This window comes from Dermacentor albipictus, chromosome 7 (assembly GCF_038994185.2).
Source record: "Dermacentor albipictus isolate Rhodes 1998 colony chromosome 7, USDA_Dalb.pri_finalv2, whole genome shotgun sequence".
In the NCBI taxonomy this organism is placed as follows: Eukaryota; Metazoa; Arthropoda; class Arachnida; order Ixodida; family Ixodidae; genus Dermacentor; species Dermacentor albipictus.
In genome coordinates, this window is record NC_091827.1 from 10,018,321 (window position 1) to 10,038,260 (window position 19,940).

The 19,940-nt window shown below is 43.0% G+C and overlaps 1 protein-coding gene across 1 annotated transcript; it reads left to right on the top strand.

The window, feature by feature from the left end:
• The first annotated feature begins 50 nt into the window (after positions 1-50).
• Positions 51-19,629, top strand: yata (N-terminal kinase-like protein yata). The gene is made up of 19 exons (XM_065434985.1): positions 51-464; positions 670-729; positions 839-919; positions 1,037-1,156; positions 1,249-1,472; positions 2,471-2,561; positions 2,680-2,835; positions 2,937-3,095; positions 3,539-3,646; positions 3,761-3,967; positions 4,803-4,865; positions 8,623-8,811; positions 12,510-12,585; positions 12,733-12,876; positions 14,213-14,367; positions 15,389-15,505; positions 16,442-16,585; positions 17,645-17,738; positions 19,423-19,629. The coding sequence occupies exons 1-19, from the start codon at positions 351-353 to the stop codon at positions 19,575-19,577; spliced, it is 2,457 nt and encodes an 818-aa protein (XP_065291057.1). The 5' UTR covers positions 51-350; the 3' UTR covers positions 19,578-19,629.
• Positions 19,630-19,940: the final 311 nt, after the last annotated feature.

The following is a 19,940-nucleotide window of genomic DNA, read 5'->3' on the forward strand; positions in this document are numbered from 1 at the left end:
TTTCAAATGTGTTATCTTACAACCGATAGACGCAGAGGGCTTCTTTTCTGCAGCTCGCAACAATGGGAGGCAATGTAAGGAAGCATCAACTCAAGCGCACGATCACAGGATTTGATCGGCGCGTCATACTACGTGCTACTACGCGCTTCTGATTAGGTAGTTACAAATGGGATGTTGAAGTGGTGCGACCGACATACGCCAAGAGGCCGTACTCTTTTCTGCCGATTGTGATTGCGATCCGACGCTGACACACCGTCAGCGGCGTCGCAACGTCCAAGCCACCGACTGTAGCGGCGAGCAACTGATCGCCTCGTCGGGAGAGGCGGTGTTTGTATTGTCTACAACCCATAATGTGGTCATTCTTTGCGAGAGACCCCGCCAAGGACTTTGGATACGAGATCGGTGAGCTTGTGCCCGGACTAGAAGAAAGATCGCTCTGGCAGCTACACAAGGGAAAGAAAAAGGTAACGGATATAGCTCGCTGGCTGTTACTGGTCACGTCAGGTCCATTCCGTGGCTGCGTCGTGGCACTTGTTAAAAGCCGTTATTCTCCGACGTAAGGGAGCCTGTTTGGCACTCCGCAAGCCTTCATTTAAAATTTTGTGTCGCTTCCCCATTTTGTAAGATATTTCTTCTTGTCACTGACATGACTGACGCCTTGCTCTTCAGGGAGGTGATCAAGATGTGTCCGTTTTCGTATTCGAAGCGAAAGCAGGCAATGAGAGCTTGGTGAGTGGACTCTTTCCATAATTTGTGGACTTTTTCCATGGTCAATGAGGCGCTACGTCGTAAAATTTCGTAGCCTTGGGCATAACTTTTCTGTGATTTTGTTCCCTAGCTGGACACTGCCAAGGCTTCTGTCAAAAGGCTCAAAACTCTAAGACACCCGAACGTCCTACAATACGTTGACAGTCTCGAGGTAACTGCTTCCCCTATGACGTTCTTTCATTCATATTTGAAGCCGTTTTTATTTGTAGCGATAGCAGCAGCAGTAGTAACCTGCATAATGACTAAATATTATGACACCTTTTTTCAGACTGAGAAAGTGATATACCTAGTTACTGAATATGTGGAGCCCCTTGTTACACATTTGGAGGTGCAAAAGAAAGACGAGGAAAAAAAACTAGGTGCCGCATGGGGTCTTTACCAGGTTACGGTAAGTGCAGTGACTCATCTTACTCCACATGATGCTATTGTTGCAGTGAGTAGTGCTTTGACAAACGCCTAACTCCGTTCCTCACTGTTCAGAAAGGACTCGGATTCTTGACAGGAGACTGTGGCCTCAGCCATAACAACATTTGCTCATCATCAGTTTTTGTCAATCGTGCTGGAGAGTGGAAGATTGGCGGCGTAGAGTACATGTGTCCTGTGACGGAGTCTCCACCAAGAAAAAACCTTTCCGCCTTGGATGTCTACACACCTCCTGAACTTAAGGATTCATCCGCATCCCACAGACGGTCAGGACCAAAGTGGTAAGACTGATGCGTCTTTTCACTATGGGTATCAAGTGAATTCATTGCAAAAGTTATACTTTGTTGAAGTGCTGTGACATTGCACGAAAATTCTGATCCCTGGAACTGTATAGGAAGTGCAGAATAGAATTCCCACAGGCTTACAAAGCAAAACAATATGAAACACGTGAAACGAACTGGCTTAGCACATTTGGATGGTGTCCATTGACGAATGTAAACACTCTGGTTAATGATGGACAGGTTCCGGACTGGACGGCAGACATCACTAGACTCAATATATTGTAAAGATTGTAAAGCCTGAATCAAAATCTATTGGCAATGTGTTTGTAAGTAACTGAGGTATCAGCAGGCAAACATTTTCAGATCAACACGAGGCTTGTTATTGAAGCTCTCAGTTTTATGCTGTGAGCATTCATTCTGTCCATTTCCACTAAGTATTTTCATTCTCCTTTGGAATAAGATGCCCAGCCAAATCCTTGAAACTGCATAGTAAGTGAAAAGGGTAATACACATGATATTGTAAAAGAAAAGAATATAAAACACATAATTAGGACTGACTGTGTACACTTGAATAAACAGTCATTTTTCTGTTTGCATGTCATATTACACTTACTGTTTCATGGCACCAAGCACTAAAAAGCTTGTTAATAGGTTATTTGAATGCAGGCAATAGTAGCGCTAGCAATATTGCTAGGAAAACATTTGAAGTGACGTGTGTGAAGCTGTCTTCCACATGTTTTATACAAATCAACTTGAGAACAGGAAATGGGATTGATGGTAAGCCAGAGTTGAAACTTTGAGTTCCTTGAACATAGCGTGACGACAGTACCTTTGTCTCTGGCTAGTGACATATGAAGCATATAAAGTATAAAAATCGTGGGCTTTGTAGCGTGCCTCAATGTAGAAGTGTCGCTGAAAGTGATCAGTCATGAGACCAGCCCCAGGTGTGTCATTTCAAAACTTTTTGATTTTATCGTATCATTTTCCTTAATCGAAAGGGCAAGAGATAGCTGGGGTCTTGGCTGCCTGATGTGGGAAGTTTTCAATGGACCTTTGTTGAAGCCTTCTTCTCTTGAATCTCCCGGAAAGGTTTGTGTCATTTCATTCTCATGTTGATTTCCTTCACAAGCACGTGATCTACATTTAATTAAACTTTGGAACTTGTTCACACTCAACAGCATGAGTTTCTTCTTTTATTTGCAAACAGATCCCAAAGTCACTCACGCCTGCTTTCAACCAGCTGACGAATTCGAACATTAATTCCCGCCCTAGTCCAGCAGATGTCCTCACGAGGTGTCGATCAGCTGGTGGGTTCTTCAAGAATAGTTTCGTTGACACCATGCTCTTCATTGAAGAGATTCAGGTTTGTTATAATTATGTTTTATTTATTCTTACAGGGTACTGTGGTGTCCAAAATAAAGTGTGTGAAAGGGATGAGCTTTTTTTTTATCCTTTTGACTTCAGATCAAGGACACTACAGAAAAGAACAGGTTCTTCACAGGTCTCACATCTGTCATGGATAACTTCCCTACCAATGTCTGCAAGTACAAGATCCTCCCACAACTTATCAATGCGTTTGAATTTGGTGATGCAGGCTCAGTCGTACTGTCACCTCTTTTTAAGGTGAGACATTCTTATAACTATGACTCTTCACTGAAAGTTATCGAGGATTATAGCAGGAAGGCATTCTTACTAAGCCAGTATCACCTAGGAAAATGAAGCATAGTGCAGCTGCAGTAGGAGGCATTTGTGCCAACTCACTGCAAAATCCAAGACAGTTCATGAAATGTTTGTTCATTTCATCATCGTCTAAATGTACTACAGCAGGGACTGAACACACAGTACGTGTTCAAGCAATATGCTCGCAGAAGCCCTTGTTCGTAATACATTGTAGTCACGAGTTGCTCACAGCACAAGAGCAACTGGTGGCTGCCATTTGGTGGTTCGTGTAACTATCATGGAAAATTTTTTTGTGTGCGTTTTTTCAGTATAGCAAGTATACAAATTTGAAACTGTTCGTTGCCCTTTGAGTACATTTGACCTGGATGAAATCTTTGTATTTGCAGATTGGAAAACTGCTGGATGCTGAAGAGTTCAAGAAAAAGATTGTTCCCTGTGTTGTCAAATTATTTTCCTCAAAGGACAGGGCAACAAGGGCCCGTCTCTTGCAACAGGCATGAGTTCCCTTTGATTTTTCTGATCTCCACTAGCCATTCTTTGTGGTGTGCATACTAATCAACCTCAGATAAGCTAGCCCTTGATCTGTAACATTGTCTTGAAAATTCTAGGTGGACCAGTTCGTTGACTACCTCAGCAATGACGTCTTGAACCAGGAGGTGTTTCCTCACGTTGTTCAAGGCTTCTCAGACACCAACCCGACGATACGTGAGCAGACAGTCAAGGCAATGGTGCACTTGGCACCGAAGCTGAATTACAACAACCTCAACGAGGAAGTGATGCAACATTTTGCACGACTTCAGTCCAAGGATGACCAGGTTGGCAGGCTACTGCTGCCTTGTCTTATCATGTGTAGCACACATGACCTATGACTTGACTATGCAAAGCTTTCAATATCTCTTTGCACATTGCAGTATCTTTAGGCTCTAACCATTGTGTAGGTCCACATTTAATCACTGGTTGTGGAACTTCAATTATGGTGAAAAAGTTGCTAGCTATTCTAGCTTGTAGTTGGCAGCACACAAGCAGGCGAGAATGAAGGCTGAAATGGACACAAGCATTTCAACCTCCTTTCTTGTCACTTTGCATGCTGTAGTCTTGGAACTCATAGATAGCGAATTAGCAGTGCTTTTTACATTGCAACTACAAGTGGCTGTGTAACAGATATAGGAAATGAGCCTGAAAAGAGTTTTAGAAGACGGATGTAACATTGCCTATAAATGTTCATAGGGGGTAAAGGTTAACGAAAGTTCAACTCACTTGTAACCTGTACTGGCAGCGTACAATAGATGTGTTCACTCGGCGCTTTTGTCTTTGCCTACAGTTTTTAACCTCCCATTGCTGGAATTCATGACCAGGTTTATTTTCATTTTCTCTCTCTTTTCTGGCTCTTCTGTCCCGCAAATTTTTGCAGGCAATAATATGTTTAATGTGCCAGTGTGGCCATATTTTGCTACCCATGCTGGCTAGGAGTTTAATCTGAGGCAGCGGCGTAGCAACAGGGGGGGCCGGGGGGCCGTGGGCCCCGGGTGCAAGGGGCCAGTGAGGGAGGGGAAGACCTAAGGGCCCCGGGTGCCACGTGACCTAGCTACGCCACTGATCTGAGGTGTGCCCTTATGGGCATGCTAACCTTCTGCTGCCTTGTGTTTGCAGGGTGGCATCCGAACAAACACCACTGTGTGCCTTGGAAAGATAGCTGGACATCTTCACCCTCAGGTATGGCAATCGCCTTTGCTCTCTCTGCAATGAATATGGAGTTCGGTCTGCTTACAATGATAACAATAAAATATTTTGATCAATATGACAGTATCATAGCATTCGAGCTTACTTCATGCATTTTCAATGTACTGAAAATGCCCACCGTTACGACTGGTTTTTAAACCTACCACAGTGGCTCTGGCATTCTGCTGCCGTAGCATGAAGGCACAGCTTCAATACCTGACCGTGGCGGCTGCATTGTAATATGGCGGGAATGCAAAAAAATATTGTGTGTGCTCAGATTTAGGTGCACATTACAGAGCCTCGGGTGGTCAAAATGATCCAGAGCCTTCCACTGTGACACCTCTTACGTTACCTTGTGTTGCTTTGTGCCTTTAAACCTCACAATTCAATCACCAGTTGTTATACCCACTTGCGTTATATGTGAATTGAAATGTATTATGTTAGCATCTGTAGTGGCTACCTTTGTATAGAATATGTTGATCTTGGGGAATAGAAGACAATAAGCACTTATTTATGTTCATCTTTGAAAGCTAAGAGCTAGTCACTGGAATTCAGACTCTTTTCATCTCTGCCGACAATATTTACACAAAATCAGGTGCGAAATTTCGGAAGACTTGTTTATCAAGACAGCCATAATTGACAAAAATAATTTTACGACCCTGAATGCAGGTGCTTTCACTTGTCACCGGCAGCGCACAGAGGCTGACAAAATAGTAGACTGACTCTATGCTTAGCTTTAATGATATCAAATAGAATTCGCAGAACTGTCAAAGCTGATCAACAAGGAGAAAATAAGGGATATTCAAAAATTACAACGTTAGAAAGACTGAGGAAGCAGTAAAAAATGGATGCAGCGTGAAATCAGTAAGAAGGAAACCGGACAGGCCACCATTGGAAGGAAACTTACCATAGGACAAACCAAGATGTGTGCACTGAAAGATAAGCATCGTAATGTCATCAGCAATCTTGAAGATATAGTAAAAGCAGTGGAGGAATTCTATACTGGCCTGTACAGTACCGAGAGCAGCCACAGTAGCTCCATTGAAGTAGTAATGAACAGGTTACAGAGGGTTCTTCTATAACTAGTAATGAAGTTAGAAGGGTCTTGCAAGACATGAAATTGGGAAAAGCAGCAGGGGAAGATGGAATAACAGTTGATTTAATCAAAGATGGAGGAGACATAATGCTTGAAAAACTGGCGGCCCTTTTTACATACTGTCTATCGTCTTCAAAGGTCCTAGAGAACTGGAAGAATGCCAACATTATACTAATCCACAAAAAGTGAGATGTATAATTAAAGAATGGAAAACTTATAAGCCCGTTAGTTTACTTGCAGTATTATATAATATATTCAACAAGGTAATCTAAATTAAAGTAAGGCCAGCACTGGACTTTAGTCAACCAAGGGAACAGGCTCGCTTCGGGAAGGGATACTCTACAATGGATCACATCCATGCCATCAATCAGGTTATCGAGAAATCTGCAGAGCACAATCAGCCTTTCTATATGGCTTTCATAGATTACGAAAAGGCATTTTATTAAGTAGAGATACCAGCAGACATAGAAGTATTACATAGTCAAGGAGTACAGGACGCTTACATAAATATCTTGGAAAATATCTACAGAGATTCCACAGGTGTGTTAATTCCCCACAAGAAAAGTAGGAAGATACCTATAAAGAAAGGGGTCAGACAAGGAGACACAATCTCTCCAATGCTATTCACTGCATGCTTGGAAGAAGTATTCAAGCTGTTAAACTGGGAAGGCTTAGGAGCAAAGATTAACGGCAAATATCTTGGCAACATTTGATTTGCAGACGACGTTGTCCTGTTCAGCAACGCTGGGCACGAGTTACAACCAATGACTGAGGACCTTAACAGAGAGAGCGTAAGAGTGGGGTTGAAGTTTAATATGCAGAAGACAAAGGTAATGATCAATAGCCGGGTAAAGTAACAAAAGTTCAGGATTGCCAGTCAGCCTCTAGAGTCTATGAAGAAGTACATTTGCCTAGGTCAATTACTCACATGGGACCCTGATAATGAGAAGGAAATTTATTACAGGAGAATAAAAATAGGTTGGAACGCATACGGCAGACATTGTCAGATCCTGGCTGGAAGCTTACCATCATCATAAAAAAAATAGGTGTACAATCAGTGCATTCTACCGGTGCTGACATATGGGGCAGAAACTCGGAGACTGATAAAGCAGCTCGAAAAAAAGTTAAGGACCACGCAAAACGCGATGGAATGAGGAATGTTAGGTGTAATGTTAAGATACAGGAAGAGAGTGGTGTGGATCAGAGAGCAAATGGGGATAGCTGGTATTCTAATTGAGAAAAAAATGGAGCTGGGCAGCTCACGTAATATGTAGGTTAGATAACCGGTGGACTATTAAAGGGACACTAAAGGCAAATATTAAGTTAAGCTAAAGCAATAGATTAGTGTTTGAGTATCTCTAATGCGTCAATATTATGAACAGAGCCTTAATAATCGAGAAATTGAAGTAAACGCAAGACATGATTAGAGACTCCTTTGGGACATTCAAGCACTTGCCCAATGACGAAAGTGCTCCTCAGTTAAATTCTGTCGCTAGTAGTCAGCCACTCATTGCGCAAAACATCCTCGTATTGTATTATAAGACGAAATAAAATGCTACTTGTCCAGTTCTATTTCATGTCTAGACAAAAGAACTTATTCAAATTACCCTTGACAACGTCGCGGGCGGTCAAACGGTTTCGGTTTTTCTTGACTGCGCACCGGCCAAGCTTTCGTGTTTCAGTAGTTATAGTATAGTGCTGCGCTGGTTTCGCTGGCTCGCGAAACTCGCAGAAACTGCAAGTAGCAGAGAATTCAACTTCCATGCGATGTCGCGAGACGCCCAGACGGTATACATTACTTGGACAAAAAGCAGCTGCAGTGGAGAATCTGCCGCTCCGACTTTATCTGTCTTGGCTCGGTACCGCCGTCTGTCCAATGGCGTTTCACTCACCGACTGCAGCAGAGGGCGACAATGGCATATGCAACGTCACCACTCCTGCGGTTGTGTGGCGGGAGATTTGAATTTCGAGAAAGGTGTTCTGGCGCTTCAGATGCAATTTTCTCATAAACAATGTCTTTTCTTGGCATAAAATGAGCGTTGCAAGGTATCTGGGATGGTATTTAAACAGGCCACTTCGACTTTGTATTAGCCCTTAGTGACCTTTTAAGGATACAGAATGAGTGCCAAGGGAAGCGCAGTCGAGGACAGCGGAAGACTAGATGGGGTGATGAAATTAAGAGATTCTCAGGCGCTAGTTGGAGTTGGTTGGCGCAGGAGAGGGTTAATTGGAGATCACAGGGAGAGGCCTTCGTCCTGCAGTGTGCATAAAAATAGGATGATGATGATAACAATGAGGAGGTATGAGATGCATACTAGGTAGCTCATTGACTTCTCTCTGCTTGCTCTGCAGCTGCTGGTTATCACTACCGTGTAGAGAGAGAAATGTCAAGGATGCATAAATTTGTTGCCACAGCTGCAAGTTCAATACACTGTAATGGAAAGGAATGAGAAACTACAAGTTTGTGCTATAGGTGAAGTGGTTGCTTGGCACTTGAGATAGTAGTATTATCACTTGTGAGAGCTCTGAATGAACAGGGAACTGGATACATACTCTAGTTTGTAACGATAACATATCACACTCATATACTTTTCTGTAAGTTCAATATGATTAAGTTGAATTGAATGTTTCTGCATTTGCATGTTATCTACATAGGTGCGACAGAGGGTGCTAATAGTGGCGTTCACGCGTGCCATGCGGGACCCATTCCACCCGTCGAGGATGGCTGCCATCTTGGCCCTGTCCGCCACCCAGGGCTACTTCACCCTCAAGGACTGTGCGACCAGGGTACTTCCAGCACTGTGTGCCCTCACGATGGACCCCGAAAAGACAGTCCGGGACCACGTAAGCCAGCACCCCACTTGACAGTGTTGGCCTTGTTCTGCATGTCGGTTCACATTAGTAAACCATGATCACTGGCCTAAATTTCAGCACGCTTCATGGCAGTGGCTTTACAGAGTTTTCCAGTGTTGTATGTCTTCCACCAACTACACTTTTTTTTAACTAGTTTTTTTTAATTTTATCACTCCATCTGAGTCTCTATAAACCTGACTGTATTTCCCAATTGAGTTATCTGTTAATTTGTTTGTTTTGTGGAGTGTAAAGACAGGTTTGGGCATAAGCAGAGCACTGCAAGACTGCAAGGCCACTGCTGTTTTATCACTGTTCCACTAAGCTGCTGTCAGCTGCAGTTTGTTCATTCATTCATTCATTCATTCTCAGGGTTATGAGACATCATACAGAAAAAATAAGTCTAAAAGTTATGCACATGTGACATGCTGTGTAAGCCCATTTAAAGGGACCCTGAAACAATTTTGACGATTTTCTACAAACGTACTGAGTCGTTAGAGGAAGTCCTTCTGATCATTAATTCACACATCTAAGTGCTCCGTGTAAAGCGTGTAATTTATTATAAGGCTTTAAAAATGCACATCGCTGCCGATCGCAGCACACTGCTCAGCGGAATTTCAAGCCGCCCCTACCCTTATGACCGAAATCACCCATACGACGTCAGTGGGGCGAGCTATCCGATTGGCTGACCAGGGCGCATGATCGATAAATTTTCCAACTTTATGGTAAACCAGTGATGTTCGTAATAGTTGGAATGTTAGTTAATTTGTTTTTATAATAAGAAAGTAACATAAAGAGAATGTACAAGAACAATTTTTCAGTACACTTAAGCACTTCCGGCACACAGCAACTGTCATCTGCTTGTGTTACAACATGCTCTGTCTTTGACGAGAGCTCCGCCGTCAGTGTCGGTTTGTGTTTTCGTGAGCGCTATGATTCGACTTTGTTGCGTTGTGGACTGCAAACGTAGCGACCGGCAATATGTCAAGCTGCGACATCGTGTCCCTCTGCAAGCTAGTAGACGAACAGACTGGCTGCAGCGCATCGGACTGCTGCTATCCGATCGGCGCCAGGATTTGTGCGATTGCGGCCGTCACTTTACACCAGAAGATTAATAACGCAATAGCGTTTCGCGAGTCCGGTATTAGGGTAAACGCAAGTGCAAGGGTACAGGGCCTGGCCATGTCCCTTTGCATGTGGTTTCAGGGGATGAACAGAAGCGCAAATGTGAATGGTCTGCACGGTGCAGCCACCTGGTGGCATAGAGCTCTACCACACACAATAGCAGTAACAAAATGTAATCTTGGCTGCTGGTGTAAATTTTTCGCAGGAGTATAATCGTTAACACGTCGTTTTTGTAAATGTTTAAAATGTTTTACACTTGGTTAGAGCAATATTAGCTCTTTCTTTGACTGGCTAAGCTCTGCGCCAGCGGGTGGCTGGACCGTGGAGACCGTTCAGGCAGCTCACGTACGTCTACGCTAAAGTTCCTTCATCAACTTGAGTTTCTGCCTCCATCATTCCGTTGAAACATTCAGGTAGTATGTGATTACTGGAATACCAGACACATTCGGCGCTACGACAGAATGCTCACGACGCACGCTGCCTCGATAGCTCGATCTCGCTTGGGGTCGACGGCCAAGCGGCTAGCGGAGAGGTTTCTCGCGGGCATGGGCGGGCTCCAAAATAACCGGAAATGGACGATGTGACGTCGCATCATGACGCAGGACCAGTGAAGGCGGAGCTTAGCCCCGATCGCCCGGCGAACGAGTTGAGGAGGAAAAGCATGGCTAGGGAGGAGGGTAACTTGTAATCGCTTGTAGCTCCATTAATACGTAACGCTTCACTTAAATTGTGGTGCGAATGTCCTATTTAAGCTGTACCCTACGCGTCTACAAAATTTGTCTGAACCGTTTCAGGGACCCTTTAAGCAAAGCTTGCTTTGATGCTTGAAAATAATGCTGTTATTGTTTAGCAACCAGTTGCATGTATAGAGCACATAACTAGGTTGGACATGCTTTCACCAAGAAACAACTCTCTCAACATGAACTTGTGGCACTCTGACACAGTGAATGTGTCAGGCAAAAACCAGGATCTATCTCACACACACTACACATCAAACCGAACTCGTTCTGCATGATGTCTTTGACCATATTTTCCGCATATAACCTGCACCCTCAATTACAACAGCCCAGAAAGGAAAAATCCGCACATGTAACCTGCAGAAATAACTGCGTACTACAACCCTCACACCATTGAAAAAACAGTCTCCATTCACAGATGCACTACTTGTCCATGCCATATCGTCGGCCAGCGGCCTTGTTACCCCCATCTTCGGCAATACTGATAATCTTCATTTTCTGCTGGGCCTGTAAAGGATGGCCATTGAGCGCAGCTCATCGTCACCACTAGTTCACTGGGGCCACGTGCACTATCGCTATCGCTATGTGCACATCGTTAACTGCTAAATGCAATATGGCAATCTGTAGAGAGGAGGAGGATGGGCGTCCATGAAGTAGGAGAGAAGGGCACTTCAACATGCAGGGGTGGGCAGCGGGTTGGGTTTCTAGGTCATAGAGAACGAAACTTTATATGGTGGAGAACCTTGCCTTCTGTGGCTTCACGGCAGCGTACGCCGCACTGCTGTCTCGTCACTTCATATTGATGCTGCCCTGCTTCAAGTTTACGAGCGAGTTTGCCGTCGTGTTTCAAACCATTCTTTGCTGCATGTCGACGCTGCTCCGCTTCACATTTCTGGGCAAAACATCCACTGCGGTTGTCAGTACTTATTGCCACCACTCAATACTGCTCCACTCTGTATTAACGAGCAAGCAAGCTGTGCTTATGTTTTAAACTACATGACAAGCTATACTAGTGCAGGAACGGTCTATGTCTTTCCATGCTACGATTTGTCGTGACGTCGAACGAACAAGCCCGAACATATACAATTCTATACCACACTTCGCTACATAGTGAAGGTGTTCCTGCTTTGCTCAGTGCTTCTTTGAAGCCGTATGTTTTTCCCATACTCTGTGCACGTTTTGGTCCCATTTTCAGTCCCACTTCAGTTGGTGTTGCAAGGCAGCAGCCAGCGCACACAAAGCAGTAGGGGTGGGGCGCAGTGAAGGCTTCACTTTAATGCCTAGAAGTGGCTGAACAAAGTGCATTTTTATTGCAGGTTTGCATACTACGCAGTCACAGATGTAAAATAACTGTAGATAGGTTGGCAATTTCAGTCTGCATTGGTCTTTGCAATGGAGGACTCATAGTAGCACTTAGTGGTGTAATTCAGCCTGCCTTTGTTTAAGTGGCGGTCACTGCTTCCTTTGGTATACATTCTACTGCTCTTATAGAGCTGTTGGATATATATATGTTATATGCATCATGTGTACTTAAGTCCACTTATTCTTAACATATTAGGTAAATAATCATTTACAATCAGTCTTTTTCTCTAATCCATGCTGCTGCTTTTGTAGGTGAACCATGATTGGCTCTCGAAAAATACATAATTTAACTGGCAGCTAACCTTACTTGAGCATGCATCAGGTAATAATAATTAATAGAGGTTAAGTCATAACAGTGAGGCAGAAAAAAAAGAGTTTATTCGAAGAAAGCCGACAGCTTATTCAAATGCATCAAGCTCTGGCTGGGGGCTTGGCAACATGACAGGCGATATAATTCCTTTTCCACAGGCATTCAGCGCAATCAAGGGTTTCCTGGGAAAACTAGAGAAGGTGTCCGAGGACCCCAGCCTTGCCGAGCAAATGGGTGAGTGCCGTCTGTCGCAAATAAGTTTGTTAAAGAATACATTGCATTGCATTGAATATATTGCATTCAGTGAAGCATGCTTTGTTCATGCGTTAAGGATAAGAAACATTTGCAAACGTTTTTGAAATTTTCTTTTATCATCAACAGAGGCAGATGTAAATGCAGCCAGCTCGAGCGTGCCATCAAGCCTGGCTGCCAGCTGGGCTGGTTGGGCAGTGACGTCGCTGACGTCCAAGTTTTACCGCTCAAAACCCACAGCAAACGCCCCTGCCCCTGGTACAACAGGCAGTGGTGAGTTTAAGCTCCAGTTAATAATCCAATAAGCACTTTCATGGCTACCAACAAATAATTCACTGTAATGCGATTAAAATGGCATTGGAGAGACACTAAGAATTCTACACATTTAAACTGTCCGTTCAGTTTTCCATCTTTATTTTTACAGAAAAAAAGTTCAGCAGAGAAAGTGAGCAAGAAACGTATTGAATTTCCTTTCTGGCATACTGTACATCCCCTCACTGAAGGATTGGCCTATTTTTGCCAGCCATGTACCAATTTAGCTTGACTTTACGTTTTCTCTTAGTGTCGCGATAAGTTTATAAGCTGATTCTGTATTTTTTTGTTCAGTTTACAGTATGCCATAATATTATACAGCATACTAATGCATTTGCTCACCAATAGTAAAACACTGCTAAAAAGGCAAAAGCCCTTTGTTGAAGTGGAGCACGCTTCTTCGTAGGGGCGGACAAAGGCCTTGATGCAAAAGGACGAGTGGTTTGGACTATTGCCTTCCCCTCTTTATTGCATTTTGTCCTGTGCCTTGTTCCCTCGTGACATCGTCTTCCTTCAGACAACAGCCATTCTGCTGGAATCAACTGCTATAGCATTTTGGAAGGAGGTATGCTCTGCAGGAAGCGTAAATGTTATTATAAAGCTTTGTTCTGCAAGCCACCCACAACCTTCAAGCTTTGTGTCGTTGTTGCAGTAAGAGAAAATATAAATATTCTGAATGTTTTCTGACAAGACTACAGGAAGACGACACTATGGGCACTGACTATCAAATCGTGGTTTATTTGGGGAACAAAAAGCGGAGAATAAGGAAGATAGCTAATGTCATGAAAAAAGCTATAGCTGTGAGTTATCAGGCTAAATGAGACAAGAGCTGTAGCCAGCTGGCAACTATCACAAGCTGCACCTAAAAACGCGAGCAAACTAATGGCACTTGTAAACAGAAAAACAACAAAAGAAATAATATCATGAACATTTAAATTATCTACAACGAAATCCATAATTTCACTCTGACGTACCAGTGCTGGTGCTCCGGCACGAAATACAATATAGGGCAGTGAAGAAAAGTCCACTCGTCGAAACGTTGGCTCCTGCTTTCACCTTGTTCTCGTTTTGCTCATCGTCTTGAATTTCCATCTCCTGCCTTCCCCGTGTTTTCCCTGAATACTATAGGGAAGTGTGGCCTTGATCTCTTCTTTTAGTAATGAACTTCTTATTGCAAAGTTAACAAAGCTGAATCTTTTAGCTAGAAGCTGATTTAGTGTTTATATTTAGTGTCCCTTTAACTAATGTCAACAATTTGCATTAACCTTACTTCCTATTGTCTTCTCTGCTACATTAGGAGAGGCGCAGTCCCAGCCGTCTTCAAATGCTACTTCACCCACCACAGAGAGCACCGCACTGCATGATCGCCGAGCATCAGAGGACGCTGGTGTCGACTCTGGCTCGGGGGGTGACGACAAGTGGGATGACCAAGACGACTGGGGAGATATGGAGGTTAGAGATGGCTTCTTATGTACGTTTAGTGAAATCTACACAGAGTAATATGTACAACATTTTACAAGGTAATGCCTATGCTACCATTATATGTAGGTAAAGCCCAACTTCAAACTTTGTTATAACTGAAACTACTCTCTCAGAAGCTTTTCTTTGTCAGAGATTCACTAAATTTACAACTGCCATGATAAGAAAACAGTGTATTCTGCACCTTGTTAATTATAACTGTGTCCTCATAAACTTGATAGTAGTATTGCAGATACTTCATTGGAGATTTGCTCAGCTTGCTTTCAGCTCAAGCTGTCAAATCTGTATTTGCACTGCTGTCTGCTTGCATTCTAGAATGTTCACCCAGGTTTGCCGAGTACTAGGTGAAAAAGTCATTAGGCTACAGTTTAGTCCTGAATCCTGCTTTTGAACCTGTGCCATCAGTCATAAATGGATACATAACGGTGCAAAATCATACTGCCCAGTTATTTCTTGTGTAGGAGGTGCTGTACTTCACCCTTTCCTGTTGGCATCTCCTTGCTCTACACTATTGTACTATCAGCTGCGAAAGTTTATGGCACACAAGATTTGTGAAAAAGCTAGATTCCCGTACAGCGTGGGCACATGACCTTGAATTGAAAGTTTCATTGCGTAGTAGCATTTGTGACCTATGCAGTGATCCACTGAAATTAGGAGCACGCTGACTTAACAGAGCAGCAAGTCATGTTTGCCATGGAGCTCATGTCCTCTATACTTTGGGGCCGGCTGTTTGTGCGCTGTTTGTGCTCATAATAGTTGCTACAGCACCTTTATTTAGTGAGTAGGCTGAAATGGAAGCTACCACTTCTTGCATTTTGCTTTCTCTGTTCCAATGAGGTTTAGGCCTCTGTCAAGCCCTCTGTGGGATTCTCGCCTCCACACCTCAGCATCAGTGTACTTCTTGCGCTGGATGTTGGAATGAAAGCGACTCTGAAGTCGTATAATATTGGCTGCCTGTGCTACTTTAAGAATGTGTGTTCTTGCAACATTGCAGGAAGACACTAAAGGCAACTTTGGGAAAAGTGGAGCATCGCCAAAGGAACGTGCCCCCTCGGGGCAAGACGGCTGGGACGATGGCGACTGGGAGAGCTTCGAAGAAGAGCCTACCCCTGTGAGCCTTTTGTCATTTCAATTAATGCTGTTCCGAAGCAAAGCTCACATATAGGGCTATGGCAGGGGCTTTCGGCAATAAATGCATTGTGTAATGTGCATGAACATGCTTTTTCATGCTGAACAGTAGAAAGAGTTAAGAAGGTGTCAACAGTGGGAGAACAAAGGAAGACCTTAACCTGGAGCCAGTGCTTCAACGAGGACGCTTGTCTGTGCACTTTGGGCCCTGACTGAAGACAAGTCCCCTTTTTGAAATGTTTGTTCTAGGCCCACTGTTTACCGCTGTTGTTGATATGTTGCATAGTGTGACGGGCTTACATTGATTTGGCATTAGTACATTCAACCTTTCTCCAGATTTGACCGTGGTGAAGAGCCACAAAATGTGCATGAACTTTTTGAACAGCTGAGTTAAACATTGTACACTAACCTAAACGAATTCTTGTGCATTATTCGGCAACTCACACAATCTTTGCTGTCATAAAACATATCAAACGAGAATTGAAACGGAATTGTAGACAAAATTTACGAGCTGGTAAACGTTCAGTCAAATCAGACAGTTGTGTGAAACTTATGTGGGTGTGATTTTGTGTTTGGTTTTTGTAGCGCGAAACCACGAAGGCTAACCAGAAAGACTTCATGCAAGAACTAGTGTTGCATCTGTCCTTGTCTGTCTCTTTGGTTTTGCACTGTATAGCCTTATGAAAATGTCACACCAGCAAGACCAGATCTCCACTGTGATCAAGTTTATTCAAATGTGCCAGCTTTCAGACTGGAATGAAATGCAGGTTGACTGGTATTATCTGTTTAATAACTCATTAGTACCCCTGTGGTTTTATTTATCGACTCACAATGTGAGAAAACATGTATTTCTGGCTTCAAAACACTCATCCCTGCGTGGCATCGAATGATAGTTCCTTGCTGTTTGTACTTTGTGCAGCCTTCTGAAGCGCCTTCAAGCAAGTCCAGTTCCGATCCCAAGCCTCTGGACGCAAGGCCAACTAGTTCCTATAACTGGGGCACAACTCGAGACGCGGAGGAGGATTTCTTTTGTAGTGCCGCTGGACTAGGAACCACAAAACAGGTGCTTGTCTGATGTGCTTCTTGGTTACTAATTAGGAGTTAGTGAGGAAAGCAATGTCACGTGTATTTTTACATGCCTTTGTGCAAGAAAGTGCTGTAGAAGACCAAGATTTTTCACCTTTGTTGATGAGAGTGTTGAAAAAGTATGAACTAACCATATTCAGTCATGCCATCTGTAGACTGTAAAATGTGGACAGTGACTTCGGCGAGTTAGTATTATTTATTGCGTGTTGCAAATTGGGTGTAAGGCAAGAATGACAAAACAAGCACTGCACTTTCAATCACTTTATATATAAGTGTTTCTCATAGCACTAAATAAAAGGAAAACTCTTAATCATCAGCTGGTTTGCATAAAAAACAAGTTTTAGAGATGGTATACTGACTGGCCATATGCAGGTCACAGCGTATGTATATTCTGCATGCTTACAATAGGCTAAACTTCAGGGTCAATGTTAATTTTTATATATCCTTTCCCCTCTCCCCACTAAGACTTTGAGTCATCCCGTATGAAAGGTCTACTCATTCATTTATATGCTACAGCATGAACAAACTGCCATGGGAGTTCCATGCTTACGGGTCCTCCTTGCCTTATGTTTTGAACTTTCCCTGCACCAATTTGTGCCCACAATGATGTAAAATGTACCATGTAAACAAGAGATGGTCATAATTTGTGATGCTTTTCCGAGCCATATGTTATGAATAAGAGAACTTGTACGTTATAGATCCTACAGAAGCAGCTTGTTAGAACAGATAGTTGGGTGAGTTGGTTTTGCACTAAAACTTGAATGTGCAAGGAGATAAAAAAAAAAAAAAGGGTACAGATGACGCACGGAAGCACTTCTGTGTGTTGTCTTCATCCCTGCTTGCATCATAGTCTGCTTCTGCATTCAGATAATACTATCTTGTCCTTAATGTTAGTAGCGCACAAGCATGTTCAGGAAACTTTAAAAGTGAGCATGCAAGGTGATGTCAAATGTATACACTTTGGGTACCTCGAACAAAGGGAAAGCTATTTAGCACCATTGTATTTCTTTTTCTCTCTTTTGTGTGATCTTTCTAGCCACCTAAACCTACGGCAGCCAGTTCGAAGCAAAGCCCAAGCTCTGAAAATGCATGGGAAAATGATGACTGGGACAAGTGGGGTACCAGCAAAGGTTAGCCTTTTGTGTTAGCCTCATTATTTGTCTTGCTACATTATTAGTCCAGCAGTGAGACCAAGCTTTTCAAAAATTTTGCAACTCTGTGCTTTCTTGCCTTGACTTGGTGTACAAATTAAATTGACAGTCTCTTCGCATAACATCATTGCCATTTTCAGGCATACAAGTCTGCCAGTCTTGCAACAAATATGTGCTTGCCACTGTAGATAGGATTAAGAGCTTGAAACTTGACCTTTTAATTGCTTTCACAACAATGTGTTATCTTTTCCTGGGTGAACTGAAGAGCTATCTTGCACCTACAGAATGGCTTGCACATGTACTTCAGTACAGCTTTCATCACAGTGAAGTCTCTGCAAATAAGAAGGCACTGCAACACCTGACCTTTTGACAACAGCTTTGCTGCTATGCTTTTTGCAAAGCGTCACTTAGCATCATGAGAATGTCGACTTGGTCTAATTTTGGCAGTGCAGATGTGTTTAATTTTAATCATACCATAAACATTTATTTCTTGTCTTTGAAGAATGTTCACTCCATCAGAATCAGTGCCCTGTTTATCTCAAGGTTGTGAACCTATGTATGATAAGGCACGTTCAGTGCTAGCATTACCTGTTCAAAACCTTTCACACTAGTTTATTTTAGCCAGCATTTCAAAGAAAATGGTTTTGGTGACTAAAGGATGTTAGCTATAGGAAAAATGAAAACCGCACCAACATAAAATGTGCTGTGCTGTTTATCTAGGTTCCATTATGCAGTGCCTACAGTAATTGTGACGTGCATTGTGTGTGCAAACCTCAGGAACTATTATTAGCAGTGCTCTTCTGTGTTGTCAGCATTTCTGTGCACTGTACATTGCTTTCTTCTACTCATATATAGCATGATTGAATGTTCCTCTAGGAGAAACATTGTTCAGTGATGCAACTAGCAGTCCTCACAAAACAGTGTGCAGGCTTCACAAATGTTGATAATACTGCATTTGCATGTTACTGTGAATGGTTCTGAGGTCTGCACCATTCAATATTTGAACTGTTGTCTGTGTATGCCAGGTAACATTCTTATTGCAGCAGCATTTTTTTCCCCCCCAAACTTGAGTCTTGCAAGTTCAAGTACTGGCAGTTTTCTGTGCCAGGCTCAATGAGGTGCTCATACAGCATGGAGCATCTCTGTGAACATTGAGATGAAAGGCCAACTGCAGTGAAATTTCACTTCGGCTAAATTTCTATACACTACTGAAGCAGTCTTGGCAAAGCTACAGTGGTGGTAACTGTAGAATTTTCTTATTAGCTGCCTTTCAATAGCACCTAAGCAGACATTGTGTGTACCCAGTGGTTAGCGGACATGACATAAATTCTAGCATGTCACCTCTGAGATTTTTCAGTGCGCCAAGGGCAGCCACAGGCGCCACCTAATCCCAGGACGTCATGCTAAAGAGCCATGCATTCTCAATCATTAATAACTTTCGGTCAGCGATGATTATGGCAGTTCTTTTTCTTTCTTTTCGGCTTCTGTATCAAAAGCATTTAATTTTCTAGCTTTTTGTGACACATCCACTCGTACTTAAAAAAACAGAATTTTGCACAGAGGCTGCTGTAATCTACACTATTTGAAATTAGGCTTCTTATGCGGCCCAAGATTCAGTTGCAGTTGGCCTTGTAACTTTGAGCTTCCTTTTACTGCCTTCCAGGCCCGACCCTTTCTGGCAAGGGTGACTCAAAGAGTGAGGAATCGCGGCAGCAAAGGGAAGCCAAACGTCAGCAGCGGCAGAAGGAACTGCAAGAGCGGAGAGCAGCCCGCCAAGCTGCAGGGCCCATGAAACTAGGTGTCAAAAAGGAATTCTAAGACGACTCAACACATGTGAATAAATGCTATGTTTCAGTATGTTTTAACCAAAGTCGCAGCATTCTTTTAAACAGCGGTAATCATAGGGGGACATCTGAGCAGCATTCCTCATTAGAAGCTCCCTTGCAAGTCACTTGTCATCTTACACTAATCTGAAACTAGGAGTTCATGAACTTCAGCTTCACTTTGTTAGAAAACCCCAGTTGTGTCTTCCCAATTCCCTAGATATGGCAGCCATAAAAGGACTCTTAAGAAAATACAGTAAAAAACTACAGCTGACATCTGTTGAATCAACCCTGTAGAAAGTTGAAGTTGAAATAAGTGTTTAATTTACCTGTGCACCTTTGTGGGGCTTTCGAACAG

Coding starts and splice junctions, on each gene's coding strand:
- yata (XM_065434985.1), top strand. CDS start 351: ATGTGGTCATTCTTTGCGAGAGACCCCGCCAAGGACTTTGGATACGAG. Junction 2,836..2,936: donor TCTTCATTGAAGAGATTCAG/GTTTGTTATAAT, acceptor TTTTGACTTCAG/ATCAAGGACACTACAGAAAA. Junction 12,586..12,732: donor CAGCCTTGCCGAGCAAATGG/GTGAGTGCCGTC, acceptor TATCATCAACAG/AGGCAGATGTAAATGCAGCC.